At 41.9% G+C, this 17130-nt stretch overlaps 1 protein-coding gene across 1 annotated transcript in view; it reads left to right on the top strand.

Annotated features, from left to right (window-relative positions):
* CLMP (CXADR like cell adhesion molecule) overlaps window positions 1-11275 on the top strand; it is a 145582-nt gene extending 134307 nt beyond the window's left edge. The window contains exons 4-7 of the mRNA XM_073603518.1: window positions 1321-1488; window positions 1616-1732; window positions 9564-9705; window positions 10006-11275. Of these exons, the coding sequence (XP_073459619.1) occupies window positions 1321-1488; window positions 1616-1732; window positions 9564-9705; window positions 10006-10195 (617 nt within the window). The 3' untranslated portion in view covers window positions 10196-11275. The remainder of the gene's footprint in view (window positions 1-1320; window positions 1489-1615; window positions 1733-9563; window positions 9706-10005) is intronic.
* The last annotated feature ends 5855 nt before the right edge of the window (window positions 11276-17130 follow it).

Here is a 17130-nt window from a genome sequence, read left to right on the forward strand (position 1 = left end):
ACGCACTGTACTAAATGTAAATAGTCTAGCTGCCTGACCGTGGTACTAATAGGATCAAATAGAACACCTGTAATTTTCTTCAGGTAGCTTTATATACTGTAACCAGACAAGCCTGCCTGTCAGTAGGAAGATAACAGGAACGGATCTAGCTGAACACTGTGAGCAGGACACACTGTACTAAATGTAAATAGTCTAGCTGCCTGACCGTGGTACTAATAGGATCAAATAGAACACCTGTAATTTTCTTCAGGTAGCTTTATATACTGTAACCAGACAAGCCTGCCGGTCAGTAGGAATTTAACAGGAACGGATCTAGCTGAACACTGTGAGCAGGACACACTGTACTAAATGTAAATAGTCTAGCTGCCTGACCGTGGTACTAATAGGATCAAATAGAACACCTGTAATTTTCTTCAGGTAGCTTTATATACTGTAACCAGACAAGCCTGCCGGTCAGTAGGAATTTAACAGGAACGGATCTAGCTGAACACTGTGAGCAGGACGCACTGCACTAAATGTAAATAGCAGGAACGGATCTAGCTGAACACTGTGAGCAGGACGCACTGCACTAAATGTAAATAGTCTAGAAGATAACAGGAACGGATCTAGCTGAACACTGTGAGCAGGACGCACTGCATTAAATGTAAATAGTCTAGATAGAAGATAACAGGAACGGATCTAGCTAAACTGAATACAGTGTATATATATATATGCAACACCTGGGATGCATATATATACACAATACACTGTAAGTGCAGCTAACTGACTGACTGTTCTGCCTAATCTATCTAACTCAAATCAAATGACACTGTCTCTCTCTCTCTCTATCTCTCAGCACACCGGAACACACACTACACAGGGCCGCCGTGCAGGCGGCCTTATATAGTGTGGGGTGTGTACTAAATGCCCTGAGCCGTAATTGGCCAAAGCCACCCTGGCTTTGGCCAATTACAGCTCTCTCTACTGACAGCGCTGTGATTGGCCAAGCATGCGGGTCATAGTGCATGCTTGGCCAATCATCAGCCAGCAATGCACTGCGATGCCGCAGTGAATTATGGGCCGTGACGCGCCACACGAATTTAGCGCGAACGGCCCATAACGTTCGCAATTCGGCGAACGATCGAACAGCCGATGTTCGAGTCGAACATGGGTTCGACTCGAACACGAAGCTCATCCCTACATTTAATCTACATCTTCTTATGTCAATCCTAGCCGTAATAAACCTCTATACAACAGTGCATACTTTTCTATAGACAAGACTGCAGAAAACAGAATAGCTGAAGTTTCTCTGACTTGTAGGTATTTCTATTCCTTTTACAGTGAAGCCTTCTGAACCTGACTGTTGGGTTGAAGGAGAACAGACAGTAGGAAGAAATATCACTTTGCGTTGCAATTCATTAGCTGGGTCACAACCCATGTCCTATCGGTGGGAGCGGATAAAGCAAATGGGTGATATCGCAGTGGCCTTACCAAATACTGCCCACTTGGGTAAGACACCCCACTTATATATTCTTATCACGATTAATGCACAAACTAAATGTCATGCACTCTGCAAAGTTGTGTGCTTTTCTAAAGGCATTCCCAATTTACAATATTTTTCTATATTTTCTTTTAGACACAGCCCAGCGACTAGTGCTGAAAAATGTGAGTGCAGCAGACAATGGCTCTTACCGTTGTGTTGTGAGCAATGAAGTCGGAAAAAGGACATGTAATATAAATTTGACAGTGAAATGTAAGTCACAATAATAACAGGTATTGAAAGGGTTATGTTCCACATGGGGGATGCATCATTTTTAACCAATTCCCACCTAGCCTATTGCAAAATGACAACTGGGAAGGACTCAATCCGTCAATCCGGGTGGACATCGTCCCCGCCGCACTTTGCCACGATGTGTCACCGGCTGTGTCCACCAGACACAGCCGACGACTGATCACTGTACCGGCCTGCTGCTGTTACTATGTGACCGCTGTAACCAATCACAGCAGGTCACATGACAGTTGTAAACGATAGATGGCTTCCTTTCAAGCCATCCATTGTGTACAAGTGTGTTGCTAGCTGTGATTGGTCACAGTGATCACATGGTACAGACTGGGCCAATCACAGCCCATCTGTGCCATGTGGTCAGCTGTGGCCAATCACAGCTAATCACAACCAAACAAACGGAATATATATATACAGTATCTCACAAAAGTGAGTACACCCCTCACATTTTTGTAAATATTTTATTATATCTTTTCATGTTATAACACTGAAGAAATTACACTTTGCTACAATGTAAAGTAGTGAGTGTACAGCTTGTATAACAGTGTAAATTTGTTATTCCCTCAAAATAACTCAACACACAGCCATTAATGTCTAAACTGCTGGCAACAAAAGTGAGTACACCCCTAAGTGAAAATTTCCAAATTGGACCCAAAGTGTCAATATTTGTGTAGCCACCATTAGTTTCCAACACTGCCTTAACCCTCTTGGGCATGGAGTCCACCAGAGCTTCACAGGTTGCCACTGGAGTCCTCTTCCACTCCTCCATGATGACATCACGGGGCTGGTGGATGTTAGAGACCTTGCGCTCCTCCACCTTCCATTTGAGAACACCCCACAGATGCTCAATAGGGTTTAGGTCTGGAGACATGCTTGGCCAGTCCATCACCTTTACCCTCAGCTTCTTTAGCAAGGCAGTGATCGTCTTGGAGGTGTGTTTGGGGTCGTTATTATGTTGGAATACTGCCCTGCGGCCCAGTCTCCGAAGGGAAGGAATCATGCTCTGATTCCGTATGTCACAGTACATGTTGGCATTCATGGTTCCTCAATGAACTGTAGCTCCCCAGTGCTGGCAGCACTCATGCAGCTCCAGACCATGACACCACCACGCTTGACTGTAGTCAAAACACACTTGTCTTTGTACTCCTCACCTGGTTGCAGCCACACATGCTTGACACCATCTGAACCAAATAAGTTTATCTTGGTCTCATCAGACCACAGGACATGGTTCCAGTAATCCATGTCTTTAGTCTGCTTGTCTTCAGCAAACTGTTTGCAGGCTTTTTTGTGCATCATCTTTAGAAAAGGCTTCCGTCTGGGACAACAGCCATGCAGACCAATTTGATGCAGTGTGCGGTGTATGGTTTGAGCACTGACAGGCTCACTTCCCACCCCTTCAACCTCTGCTGCAATGCTGGCAGCACTCATATTTGCCAAAGACAACCTCTGGATATGACACTGAGCACGTGCACTCAACTTTTTTGGTCGACCATGGTGAGGCCTGTTCTGAGTGGAACCTGTCCTGTTAAACCCCTGTATGGTCTTGACCACCGCGCTGCAGCTCAGTTTTAGGGTCTTGCCAATCTTCTTATAGCTTAGGCCATCTTTATGTAGAGAAATAATTCTTTTTTCAGATCCTCAGTGAGTTCTTTGCTATGAGGTGCTATGTTGAACTTCCAGTGACCAGTATGAAAGAGAGAAAACGATAACACCAAATTTAACACACCTGCTCCCCATTCACACCTGTGACCTTGTAACACTAATGAGTCACATGACACGGGGGAGGGAAATTGGCTAATTGGGCCCAATTTGGACATTTTCACTTAGGTACTGAAGGGGAGGTACTTTCCCTTCAGACCTGCTTATTGTCAGCAAGGCTGAAAGTGTCAGAGGAAGAGCAGTTTGAGTAAGAGAGAGAGAGACACAGCAGCACGCTGTGTGAAAAGATCCACTGCTGGATTGTGTACTTACTGGGTGAGCTTAACCACATAAAAGACTGTAGCTCTGATTAGAGCCATGAACTATTGCTTGTAAGCCTGTATGCTGCGGAACTGTAAACTTTACCTGTGTGCACAACTGTGTGACAAGACAGCCTGTCGTGTTTTCTGTTTGTTTTTGCCAGTTTGCTGAATAAAGCCATTTTTTATTTTTACTGGACTGTCTTTGAGCCGGCTGTTCACTCCTCTGATCCCCCACAATATATATAGATATATATATATATATATATATATATATATATATATATATATATATATATATATATCTATATATATATAGATATAGATAGATAGATAGATAGATAGATAGATAGATAGATAGATAGATAGATAGATAGATAGATAGATAGATAGATAGATAGATAGATAGATAGATAGATAGATAGATAGATAGATCTATATAGATATCAATCTATCTATCTATCTATCTATCTATCTATCTATCTATCTATCTATCTATCTATCTATCTATCTATCTATCTATATAGATATATATTAAAAAATGTAACTTTTTTTTATTTATTTATTTTTTTCATACCGTTACCAGTCAGTGTCCCTAATCACTGCTACACCAGTCATATGATGACGCTGTACTGCACTGGTTACAGATTTAAAAAAAAGAAATGAATTTCTTTATTCTCAGTTTCTAAAAAAATCTGACAAAAAAATGACAGCTTTAAAAAACTTTCCGTTCTTCTTACTAAATAAGTTGGACTATCTACGTTCCAAAGAGGGGTCATTTTGGGGGGTATTTGTACTGTCCTGACATTTTTGGGCCTCAGGAAACTGAGATAGCCGTCAGTACATCATGATTGATCAATTTTCAGATATATACCATATTTTGTGGACTCTATAACTTTCCTATAGACTAAATAACATATATTGATTTGGGTTATTGTCACCAAAGAATTGCAATTGTCAGTCAAAGTGTCACAGTGCTAAAAATTTAAAATTGGCCTGGACAGGAGGGGGGGTAAAAGTGCCCAGTATTGAAGTGGTTAATGTGCAGGCAATTTCATACATTGGGAGGTAAAGCACAACCACATGAAGCAGAACTGACTGCTCCCTTCTACATATACTGCTCAATTACAAACTATGTACAAAAACAAAGTCCTAAATATAACAAACACTATTATTTATATACATCACAAACTGATCTATTTGCATCCATATCTAAAAAATCCCAAATGCTAGTTTAGTATAAGATTATGTTATTCAAATCAACAAAATGCATGTTTTAACTGTTATTTATTTGGAGCATCTAGCACAGTTAGGCAGCAAACAATGCTTACTTGCTGTGCATGGGTTTTACATGGCCTGTACTAGTCAAGAAATTACACTTGTCCAGTAAGGGTGGTTCTTCTGTCTAAGGGCTCTTTCAGATGGGTGGAGGTGGGGGGTGGTTGACAAAAACAAGCGGCTGAGCCACAGTATTATGACCTCCACCCGGAATGCTAACAGTACAGCTGGACAGAGCTGGACAGAGCTGTACACATGCCCTGTGAGCATGTCTTTTTTTAAGTAAATTCTTTATTTATATTTTTACAAGGCATATAGGAGTAATCAGTTTTATCAGAAAATGTATGCAGAACACCATATAGCCATTTGTTTGTGTGCTCCAATGCAGAATGTACAACGGCCATTCACAAAAAAAATGCATAACTTAACATTCATTTACAGTAGCAGTTGCATATACCAAACACTGACTCAAAATATCTAGAAGGAATAATCCTTCCCACTGTGGACCATAATGACGTTAGTGTTCCAGAATGACTGATTGAGATACTTCCTGCATGGAAATTAAAACAGAGAATAGAGAAGAAAGAGAAAAAAAGAAAGAGAGGAGCACCATAGAAGGAAGGGGAGAGGGAGTAGGGAGGAAGCAAGGGAAGGAAGGAGCGGAGAGGGAGTGATGTGTGTGTAACCTGGGTTTTCTTCAAGTCTCTATTGACCTGGGTCAGGAAGTGGGGGGATTACCAGGGAAAATTTCCAAAACCATAGGCATGAGGAAGCTCCCTAAATATCAGAGATGCTGCAAGGTTCATTTGAACAGGAAATGTACCCGTATAGAGAGTCCAGGACCAACGAACGTAGATTGACATTCAAAGCTTCCCATTTTTGAAGGTTTATCCTCAAATTAGAAATTGCACTGTGCATCTGGAATGCACTCAGTACATTTGGAAGGGAAGTTAAGGGTTAGTTGATATAAAATAATAAATCATCTGCATAACCTGCTACCTTGTGTTCCCCTAATTGCGTACAGATTCCCATAATGTTGAGGTTGTCCCTGATCTGACCTAGGATCAGTTCCAGGGTCAATATAAAAATAAGTGGGGATAGTGGACAACTGTGCTTCGTGCAATTTCGAAGCTCAAAAGGTTCGGACTGCGTGTCCCGTTTATGCTAACCATTGCTGTTGGCCAGGAATAAATTGCTGCTACCCACATAAGAAAGTTCTCTCCCCCAGCTGAAAAATTTGAGAGTCGATTTCATAAATTTCCACTCGGTCGAATGTCTTTTTGGTGTCAGTCAAGAGTAACATAGTTGGTAGAGCCTTTGTATGTGCTTATTGTATGGTGTTAATGGCCCTGGTGGTGTTATCCTTAGCCTTCCTTTGCTGTACAAAACCGACCTGGTCTTGGTGAATGATTTTTGGGACCAAGGGCAGCTGCCTGTTCACCAAGATTTTCATGAACAATTTTAAATCGTTGTTCAGTAGAGAGATTGGGCGGTAATTACACTGAGTTGGGTCTTTGCCTTCTTTTGGTAACATGGTAATGTTGGCTCTGAGAGTATTAGTCAGAAAAACTTCCCTATCTAAGATATAATAAAATCTGTTGGTAAATGGTTGTGCTAAGAGCTGAATAAACATTTTGTAATATGCAAGGGAAAAGCCATCTGGGCCATGGGATTTTTTTGGAGGTAATTTTTTTAAGGGGGCATTGCCAATTTCTCTACCGTAATTGGTTCTCCTAAGGGGAGACTGCCAGTGGTGGGAGGCTGGACAGATTCCATCTAGCTTGTCCTGCAAAGGCTTATAAGATGTTGGAGGGGGGGGAGTTATAAAGGTCTCTGTAGAAGTCTTGAAACCGCCTTGCAATGTTGGAGGAAGTGTACACTTTTTGGGGGAGGGGAGGCGGCAAACAAACCCCCCCCAAGTCTGCACTCACCCCTCCAGGGTCATAAGAGTCCCTGTGCGGCCTGGATTTAACAGGGCTCTGGATGGATTGGGAGGATTCCCCAGAGTTGCTAGTGTCAGTGTGAGGGGGGCACCTCTGCACGCTCTGTTGGCTGGGATAGCGGAGGATGTCACCCACCACCATTTTGTTGAAGATGTTAACGGTGGGGAAGTAATGGGAGGGTTTAAGTCGGGGAGCAGTGTGGCGGTGCTAGCAGGTCGTCAGGAGGCTCTGTGGATCTGGTTTTCTGAGTGAAGAGCGGAGGTATGCGACCATCTACTTCAGATGTCGCCCCGTCCCCCCCCCCCCCCCCCCACTAATAGCGAATATTGATTCACTAGTTATCACTCTGTGCCCAGAGCCCAACCCTTTTCAAGCCTCAGGCTCTAATCATGTGCTTGAGAAAAAAACAAAACAAATAGAAAGCTATGAGTCCGGCACCCTGCATGCATCCCTGCACTGCGCCCCTTATGGACCAGCCGCCACTCAATGCGTGAAATGTATGAGTGCAATTGCTAATAACCTTCCTGGCTCATTTTCCCATCCATAAAACCTCTGACATATTTTAGTGATATTCACCTTAATTTTATGGAGAATGCGATCATTTAACCAGATGAGCTCTAGAGCAAATTTTTTCATTTTTGCACACATGTAAAAATCTTAATTTTTGGCAAAAAAATCACTTAAACCCCCAGAAGATTAGATTTTATTCTGAAAGCAGAGGCCCTGTAGAATAAAAAAGATGATGGTGTGAAGGGCACTGTCAGTGTGAGGCGAGGAGAAGCAATTACCGGCATCTCCTTGTTTACATGTGACCGGCTCTGATTGGTCACAGCCGATCACATGGTTAAAGAGCCGCGGACGTGGCTCTTTACAGAGATCGGGGTCGCACCGTGTCCTAGCAACACGGCACGGCCACGATCGCCGTGCTGCGCGGCCCCGCAAGAGCGGCCGTTCTGGGATGCTGTCATATGACGGCGTCCCAGAACGAGAGTTGCACCGCCCTGCCGTCATTTAATGGTGGGCGGGCAGCAAGCAGTTAAAAACGTCTTGTCATGTTATTCTATGTGTTCATGCACACATAGGCTTTTTGGAGCTTTAAGTGGCATAGGCGTTTTCAAGCTGCAAAAAAATCCCAGGGCCAGTGGGTTCTGGAGCAGCAGCGTTACAGCTGTAAAAACCCTAGATGCGGCTAAACGCATGTTAACGCTGTATACAGAGTTAAGCCACGCCAAGGGTTTTTAAGCTGTAGTAATTGGATTTGGTAGTGGAAAATAGAAGAGGGCAGAGAAACGCTGCTTAACACTAACGCGGCTAAATGTGGATTAACGCTGATGCAAAACGCTTAAAAAAGTGTGTTTTTACAGCCACTTTTTCCTGCCATCGGTACTGGTTTTACAGCTCGTTTTTTAAAATGCCCTGTGTGCATGAGGCAATATGGTTGCCCTCAAAGGGCCAGTTGTATCTGTAATACTATATAAATTTATCCAGGGCCTTTTTTTCTCAGAGAATAGGTGCAGGAACTCAACCATACTCCCCTCCCCTGCTGAACCACATTGAACAGTGGGTGTGGTCAACTTAGAAACATAGAAACATAGAAAAGTGACAGCAGAAAAACACAGAGTAGTCCATTGAGTCTGTTTTTTTGTTTTTTGATTGTTTTTTGGGGGGGTTTTTTCTTTAACTTTGTTGTCTGACTATAAATCTATGTTTATCCCAAGGATGTTTAAAGCCATTTACTGTTGACTGTCTCATTACCTCTGCTGGTAGTTTATTCCAAGCATCAACTACCCTTTCAGTAAAATAATACTTTCTAATATTAGTTTTGAACTTCCCTCCAGCTAGTTGCACAGTAGGAAGATCTTAATGGGGCAATAAATACCAAGAGTGCGTTATGAGTTCAGAGGTACACTTTGCACAGAATTCAAAGTTTAGGGGTGCGCTATGCACAGCCTGCAGTTTCAGAGAGGCGGAGGTGGCAGAGCGGGTGAAAAAAACCCTGGGTGCAAGGGACACAGGAAATGGCCTGGTGGGCCAGATTTGGCTCACAGGCCTTGTGTTTGACACATGTAGACAAGATAATGCACCTGGAGTAACTTAGTAGAGCCAGCATATCTGCACAATGCACTTCCTGTTCAGGGTTTTTGCAGACCCGCTGGCATCTACTGTTTGCCTCCTTGTTGGTAACTAACTCTACAGCGCACCTGTGCAGGTAAAGTCCTTATAGGAGTAGTCCATAGTTGGAGAATCTCAGATGGAGATGTCGATTAGTACGGTAGTACTCCTGAGGCAGACCAGAGGTCCCAGCAAGCTTCTGCAATAGTTCCTGTTATCTGTGGACTCAGCCTCTTCCCTTTCATATGACACAGGAAGGGAGGCCGGACCCCAGAAAGCCTGTGAACCTCACCATGGAAGGTTGCAAATTCATTAACCCCTTCTCCCTATCCTGGGCAGCCGAACTTGCTAACCAAACGCATTCTGCAACCTACCTACAAGTTAAAAAAAATTAGTTAGCTACATTGCTAATCTGATGACATTATCATGCAGTTAGGAAAACATGAGAAGATGAGCAGTACAAAAAAAAGAATTAAAATATGCATGTTTTTCTTTTTATTTGCTTTACAGCTCCTACTAATGTGGCTTTTCTTGCCGGAACAGTCTGTGGAACTGTGGGTGGTGTGCTTGTCTTGTTTTTTATCTGCTGGTTGGTTTTACGAAAAAAAGAGCTCAAGAAAAGGGAAGAAGATGAATTCCTCAACGAAATTAGGTAAACTGACTCAATGCTAAACACCCTCCAAAAAAAAAATAACTTGGTAAACACAGCACCCGTTAAAGTAGAACTAAAGGCATTTTTAAGATTTTCCCTCTATTACTTTTTTGGGGACAATAAAAACTCCCAGGGTTTCTAATCCCTCTCCACTCTATCCAAAACTAAAAAAAAAAAAAAAAAAGTTTGACTTTAGTTATGCTTTCAGTACAATTAAGATTTCTAGTTATTCTGTATAAGAGAGCGAATTTTCACTTTCTGAGTACAGGTCCACAAACGTTTTGTGAATTTATTTTTCAGGGAGGATGCTGAAGCTCCTAAAGCTCGGCTGATGAAACCTGGGTCAAGCTCCTCAGGCTCCAGAAGTTCGCGCTCAGGTTCTTCATCCACCCGCTCCACAACCAACAGTGCCTCTCGTAGCCAGCGAACTCTTTCAACACAGGAAACTCCTCGTGGAGACTTAAGACACCACTGCCTGGAGCAGATATAGCGGGAAAAGTCCGGCAAAGATAACATGAGACATGGAGTCTTAAAAAGAATGTATGTGTCTGATGACACAGGAATAAGAACAGTGGGCCATCTGTAAGGATAAAGACTATAAAAGGATGCCTGGGTTACTTGTACATCTTTTAAGCCACATCTTTGTTTTATTTGATTTACTGCATCACCAGTAGAGAATTTGCACCTTTTTTCAGAAAACAGATATGGAGTTACAAAAGCATTAAAAGGAAACAGACCTGGGGAAGAGCAAAACAATTTATTCTTGTCAAACAGGTACAAAAAAAATGAAACCTTTCATGAAAGCTGCAAGGGAATGTGAACAAAAGCGGTACAACTTATTATGATTTGTGTTGTAAACAACACAAGGAAGGTAAAGTAACTAACTTCAATGAACTATGTAGCAATGTGAATTGTTTTTGTAAGGGAAACTTCTTTACAACAAAGGTACAAAACATTTTTTTGATGATCAGCAATTGTTCTATGAGAAGGAATTTTTTTTTTTAAACTGTTTTGATTTTGTGCATTTCAATGTCTTGTGAGGCCAAACCCTCTAGCAGCAGATTAGTCTGCAAAAAAGGACTTCAAGAAATTTGCTTGAAAAAAGGGAACCGGCAACTTGCCAAAAATTTCAATTTTTTTGTTGTCTAGTGGCCACTAATGACATCGAGTAATGTGCATCTGCCACCTACACACAATGGAGAGGTCTATACTTGTAAGAATAAAGCCCACAGTGTTATATTTGGTTCCTAGTAATGAACAGGTTGCATTCTTATGCACAGACACACTGTCACAGATGTTACCAGTTCCTTAGAAAAGCTCATTCCGAATAGCGGCACAAAATGGCCAGTTCTGCTGTGTGTGAGGTAACATATGCACTTTATGAGTGCTGAAAAAAGTGACCAATCTCCTGCACTCGAAAGGGAGTGAGTTGGCAAGCAGGCAAAATACAGTTTTCGGCTGGTCAGATCTTTGCGCTGGCTTTGCTGCCCCCCAACACCAGGCTGGGGAAACCCAAAAGAGTAACTGCAAAAACAAAAAACACGGCGCACAAGCCTAGCACATTATCTTTGTGATTGCTTTATTACTATAAACAGTATATAGATGTATGATCACAAACGCCAACATCAAATAGACACATAACAGTCCACAACGTACTCCAAACAGTCTCATCCACTGGGAAAGTCCCAAAATCGCAAGATTTCCAAATGGCTGACGCATTTTGAGGGGAGATCCCCTCTCCCTCAAAGCCCTGGGCACATTTTGGGACTTGCCCAGTGGACGAGACAGTTCGGAGTACATTGTGGACTGTTATGCGTCTATTTGATGTTGCTGTTTGTGAATATACATCTTTATATTTTTATATATATTAACCCCTTAAAGCCGGCGCCTGCCAGTGTTCTGTCAAATTAGCCAACTGGTCAAAACAACCACCTCACTTCCGGTTTCTTTAAACCATCAGAAATTGAAGACACAACAAATTGCTGTATGGACACAACACCGGCAACCAAATACAGTCCGGTACAGGAAGATTTTGCTGTTTTGACACCACAGCGGCTAACGAGGGCAAAGTTGTCGCTAACCATTTTGTTGGTTAGTATCGGAGCAAGTAACAATCTCCTCTTATAATATCATGCAGCGGACTGTAAACAGTTTCTGGTGTTGTGTCCAAACAGAAATTCCTCAAAATCTCCAATTACTGATCTTTTAAAGAAACCGGAAGTGAGGTGGTTGGAGTTTCTGACGAGCTGGCTAATTTGACAGTACACCGACCCTTTAGGGACTTAAGAACACCAGGAGGTGGGGTGGGGCTTATGGTCATGGCAGTCACTTAATCAGAAAGCTCCCTATCGCAAGCAGCAAACAGGAGCTTTCAGTTAGCCACCGGTAACTGTGCAGGGCACGCACTCTCGGCGTAGCGCTATTGGCGCTATTGCATGCAAATATGCCGCTTGTCCGGGCCAAGGCCAGGCTGCCGAGAGACTGCATATTTGCATGCGCTTAGGGCCTAGGGGTTACTAAAGCAATTACAAAGGTAATGCGCTAGGCTTATGCGCCCTCTGTTTCTTGTTTTTGCACATTGAGTGATGCCCTAATATTTATCAGATTTGTCAGTAAGGGAACACCTCAAGCTGAAATCACTCCTACGGTGACATCATTGATAACGTATAAGCTCAATTTAAAGTGTACAGAATTCATAATCAGGTCCCTTAAAACGAACAGCCTTAAAAGAAAAAAAAAAAACATAACATGCCAAGCCAAGGTGTTAATGAATAAAAACCTCAGACAATACCTATTAATTTTGCAATAATGAAAAAGGTAAAATATTTTGTATACAAGTAAGGGCTCACGTTGGTCAAAAGGGTAAATACTCCTCAGTATTCCCTCATGAAATCACTGTCAGCGTTTTTTTCCCCCAAATGCTCTTGGAGGAAAAATAACAACCAAGACAGTTGCCAACAGGGATGTTTACATACGAAGTGTAGTTCTGGCTATTACCTGCTCTTACACATAGGAGCAGCCCACATATAAGCCATAGCTTGCAAAAAAAAAATAAAAATAAATAGAAACCTATGCGAATTGCTACATCATAGGAGCAAGTCCTATGTCTTAACTTTTCTATTTGGAAACTAGTGTGATTACCTTTTTATATGGAGTCATCTATGAAGCCTTTATATATTCGTGCTGATAAACACCAAGTTACTGCTCTAGTACGATATTGGTTTTGTGACTTGAGTGGCCATTGTGAATTACAGTATTTAGTATGAATTATGTATAGCGATGAATGCATTGCAAAAAAAAAAAAATCTAGTTTGGATCAGATTGCTTTCTGTCGGTTACAGAAAAAATGTAACAGCTTTTATAAACGTCTTTCATTTGAATTTACAAATTCTCTTACAAGTATATCAGTTTACATGACCTGCATTTTCTTATTTCAGCAGCTTTTGTCTTGCTCTGAAATTATTTAAAGCAGAACTCCAGCAAAAAATATTACAAAACAAATAGCCCAGTAAAGGATACAATAACGAAACCAGCTTTTTCTGCTTCAATCTAGAGATCTTCCTCTGAGTACTTTTTTCTACCCCTAGATGCCCTCAACCTGATGGCCAGCATTATTCAACCCACCCCCTCTCCAGCCTGTGACTGGACAGTGAAAGGAGAAGCAGTGCAATGATGAGCTCATCCCTCTGTTGCTCCCATTCCTCTTCCAAACCGATTGGCCTCTTGTGCTCCTTCTTCCTCTCACACTCCAGCCTTGCTGTACAGGGACTGCAAGAAGTTAAATTCAGGTACCTAAAAACTACATTTATTGATTATTATTTATCACAATGTTGCAAATATATGTGTTTTATATCTGCCTAGAATTTAGCTTAAAAAAAGAAAAGAGAATACTTTTCGGCTACTGATGCCGCTTTCATTCGCTATCCTAAAGACAAGAGAGATAACAGTTGTCAGCAAACTAGGTGACAACTAGGTAAGAGATCTCCCAATGGGGACCCCTGTTCCTGTGACAGCTGTGAACAGTGGGATTTCCCTTACCTTTGAAGGGCTTTCAGCTCACTTGCTGTTGTATTTCTCGGACAGGAAGTATGAGAAGTCTACCCACTGAAGACAGCATTACACTCTCTATCCAACAGCTAAGATATGTTATGAGCTCTCTGCAAAATTATGATGGCTGTATCTGAAACCTCTTTCAACGGTAGCCCCAGTGAGTATATAGCAAGGGTCTCAAAACTTTCTAAACAAAGGGTCGGTCCTTCAGAGTTTAGGGGCCAGTGGGCGAACAAAATGTCGGTGTCAGTGGGAGTAAACAATGCCCAATCATTGGTATTGGGGAGAATAATAGTGTCCCATCAATATGAGGAATAGTGCCCTATCGTTGGTATCAATAGGAATAGTGGCCCATCATCTATGTCAGTGGGAGGAATAGTGTCCCATCATTGGTGTCAGTATGAAGAATAGTGCCCCATCATTGGTATCAATGGGAGGAATAGTGCCCCAATCACTGCTGTCAGTGAGAGGACTAGTACCCCATCATTGGTGTCAGTGATAGGAATAGTGCTCCATTGTTAGCGTCAGTCAGGAACTATGCCCCACTGTTGCTGACAATGGGGAAAATAATGCCCCAAGGGCCGGACAAAAACGGGCAAAGGGCCATATCTGGCCCTTGGGCCGCAGTTTGGAGACCACTGGTATATAGTTTTCTAAGAATAGCATTTATGGGAAAAGAGATATTTTACAACTATTGCACAAATATATATACTTCCTCGCCTCGTCTACTTTATTAAATAGGAAGCCCAGCAATAATTGATATTTCACATTTTCACATACTGCCGCAAGCCGGCAGAATAAATCACCTAACCACTTCTTAAATAACTCAGGGACTCCAGCACAGAGATCTCCTTACCAGAGCTTCCAAGTCTTAAAGGAAATCAGTCAATACTGAGCCTGTGCAAACATCTAAATATTCAGTCTGAAAAGATTGTTTATAACATATTTATATCTGCTATTTTATGTAGCTTTACTTGCTCAGAGTTTGACAATACAGCTTTTATTAGGGGTCAAAGGTCGCCCAAAGTCTGACAGTTATTAGGCCCCTTTCACACTGAGGCGCTTCTAAACTGCCAGTAAAACATTTGAGCACTTTTGAAGAGCTTTTCCGGCGCTTTTGAAGAGCTTTCCATTCATTTCAATGGAGAGGGTGTTTTTTCACTGCCCGGGCCAGCGCTCTGCCCCAGTGTGAAAGCATTCATTGATTTTAATGGAAATAGGTTTTCGTGAGCTTTTCAGGTGCTTTTTTTAGCGTGAAAGCGCTTGAAAAGTGCCTCAGCGTGAAAGGGGTCTTATGTCCCTGTCAGCTGTTTTTCCACACATTAGTCCCCAGGTTCTGAGTATGCAATGGTTGGTATGACCTCATGTGAACTTTGATTCACTGATACAAAACTAAAGTATGTAAACCAAAACATAAGGGCAAACACATCATAAAGAAGCCTGCGCTATTATATTCTTATATAGGTCCAATTTCACTGCTTCTCTTTAATAACTAATTCATGTACTGATGGGATAATGCATGAAACATCATAGGTATTTTCAAAGGGAAATTATAATGAATTTACAGTAAATACACATTTTCAGTTATTATTAAACTGAAAACAGTTTTGACAAGATTTTCAGAATTTTGTACTTGCTTACTGTTTCATATATTGATTACTGCATTTAATTTACAGATCTGTATAAGATCCCTCTTGTGGTCATTTGTGAAGCAAGGAATACTTAAAGCCCAACTCTAGGCTAAATTTTTATTTTCTAAAAGTGTCCCTCAGCCAGTATTAAAAAAAAAAAATAGCTTAGGCTGCAAAACTTACCTTCAGTAAGTTGTTCTCCGCAGTACCTCTTTTTCATCACAAGATGTCCCACTCTACCAGGTTGAACAACATCCAGCCTTGCTCAACCTGGAAGGCTGAGGACATACTGTGAATGGAAGGTGTCACCACAGTGTCCTTCATTCAGTGTACTGGTGTAGAGCGCAGCACTAACGTCATCAATAGTATAAGATATACTCAGAGGAACCCGGAGCTGGGTTTAAAGATTGAAAATGATCCGCACAGTAAGCCTGTAAGAGAGCCAGCAGTAAAGTACACTTACTGTGCAATACTACTAATGCCCCGTACACACGGTCGGATTTTCCGATGGAAAATGTCCGATCAGAGCGTGTTGTCGGAAATTCCGTCCGTGTGTGGGCTCCATCGGACATTTTCCATCGGATTTTCCGACACACAAAGTTGGAGAGCAGGAGATAAAATTTTCCGACAACAAAATCCGTTGTCGGAAATTCCGATCGTGTGTACACAAATCCGACGGACAAAGTGCCACGCATGCTCAGAATAAATAAAGAGATGAAAGCTATTGGCCACTGCCCCGTTTATAGTCCCGACGTACATGTTTTACGTCACCGCGTTTAAAACGATCGTATTTTCCGACAACTTTGTGTGACCGTGTGTATGCAAGACAAGTTTGAGCCAACATCCGTCGGAAAAAATCCTAGGATTTTGTTGTCGGAATGTCCGAACAAAGTCCGACCGTGTGTACGGGGGAAATTGAGGAAAGCAGAGCCTGCATTTGTGGATATATGCAGAAAAAAATGAAAACAAACAATAGTACAATTATGTCAATTAGACTGACCACATTCACACATATGGTTGGCCAAAACCGGCTTGAAAAAATGCAAGTGCACTTCCTGAGTAACTTTGAAGACAGGCAAACATTCCAAATCCATTTAAAAGTATACAGGGGACCACTGTGGTCCTTCGGTTTATTATAACAACTGGCTTTTTTGGCCTTTGATGCATATGTTAAGAATATCGTTCTTATCGTTCTTATCATAATACGTTTTTCAGATAACTGACTGTTTTCAAACAACACAGCAACACCCAAAAAATAGCTGGCACATCCTGTCTAATGCACTAAAAAGACTGATTTCCTGAGAGAGGAGATTAAAGAATAGTCAAAAATAAAGAGAAGTGAGTCAGGATGTTTATCTTCTTTCCACGGGTCTTTGGCAACATTTACTTTTGAAGCAGAATTTATATTACCAAGTACTTTTTGCGTCTTTGATGGCAAAAGGCAGAAGTAGGTGCAGGGAACAGGATGAACCCAGAAAGGACTACCCCATCTTTCTATCCATTTAAACAATTTTCTGATTCTTTCTGTTCTTTCACAGTATAAATAAAAGCAACTGTAAATGTACTTTATATACACCACTATATTTACTGGGAGTTTACACTGTGGGGATCATTTAAATAAATTGGAGAGTGCAAAATCTGACGCCGCTGTGCATGGTAGCCAATCTGGTTCTAACTTCAGCTTGTGAATTAACCACTTCCGGACCGCCCACTGCACATTTACTGAGGCAGGGCGGCCCGGCTG

Source organism: Aquarana catesbeiana, linkage group LG10 (genome assembly GCF_042186555.1).
Source record: "Aquarana catesbeiana isolate 2022-GZ linkage group LG10, ASM4218655v1, whole genome shotgun sequence".
Lineage (NCBI taxonomy): Eukaryota > Metazoa > Chordata > Amphibia > Anura > Ranidae > Aquarana > Aquarana catesbeiana.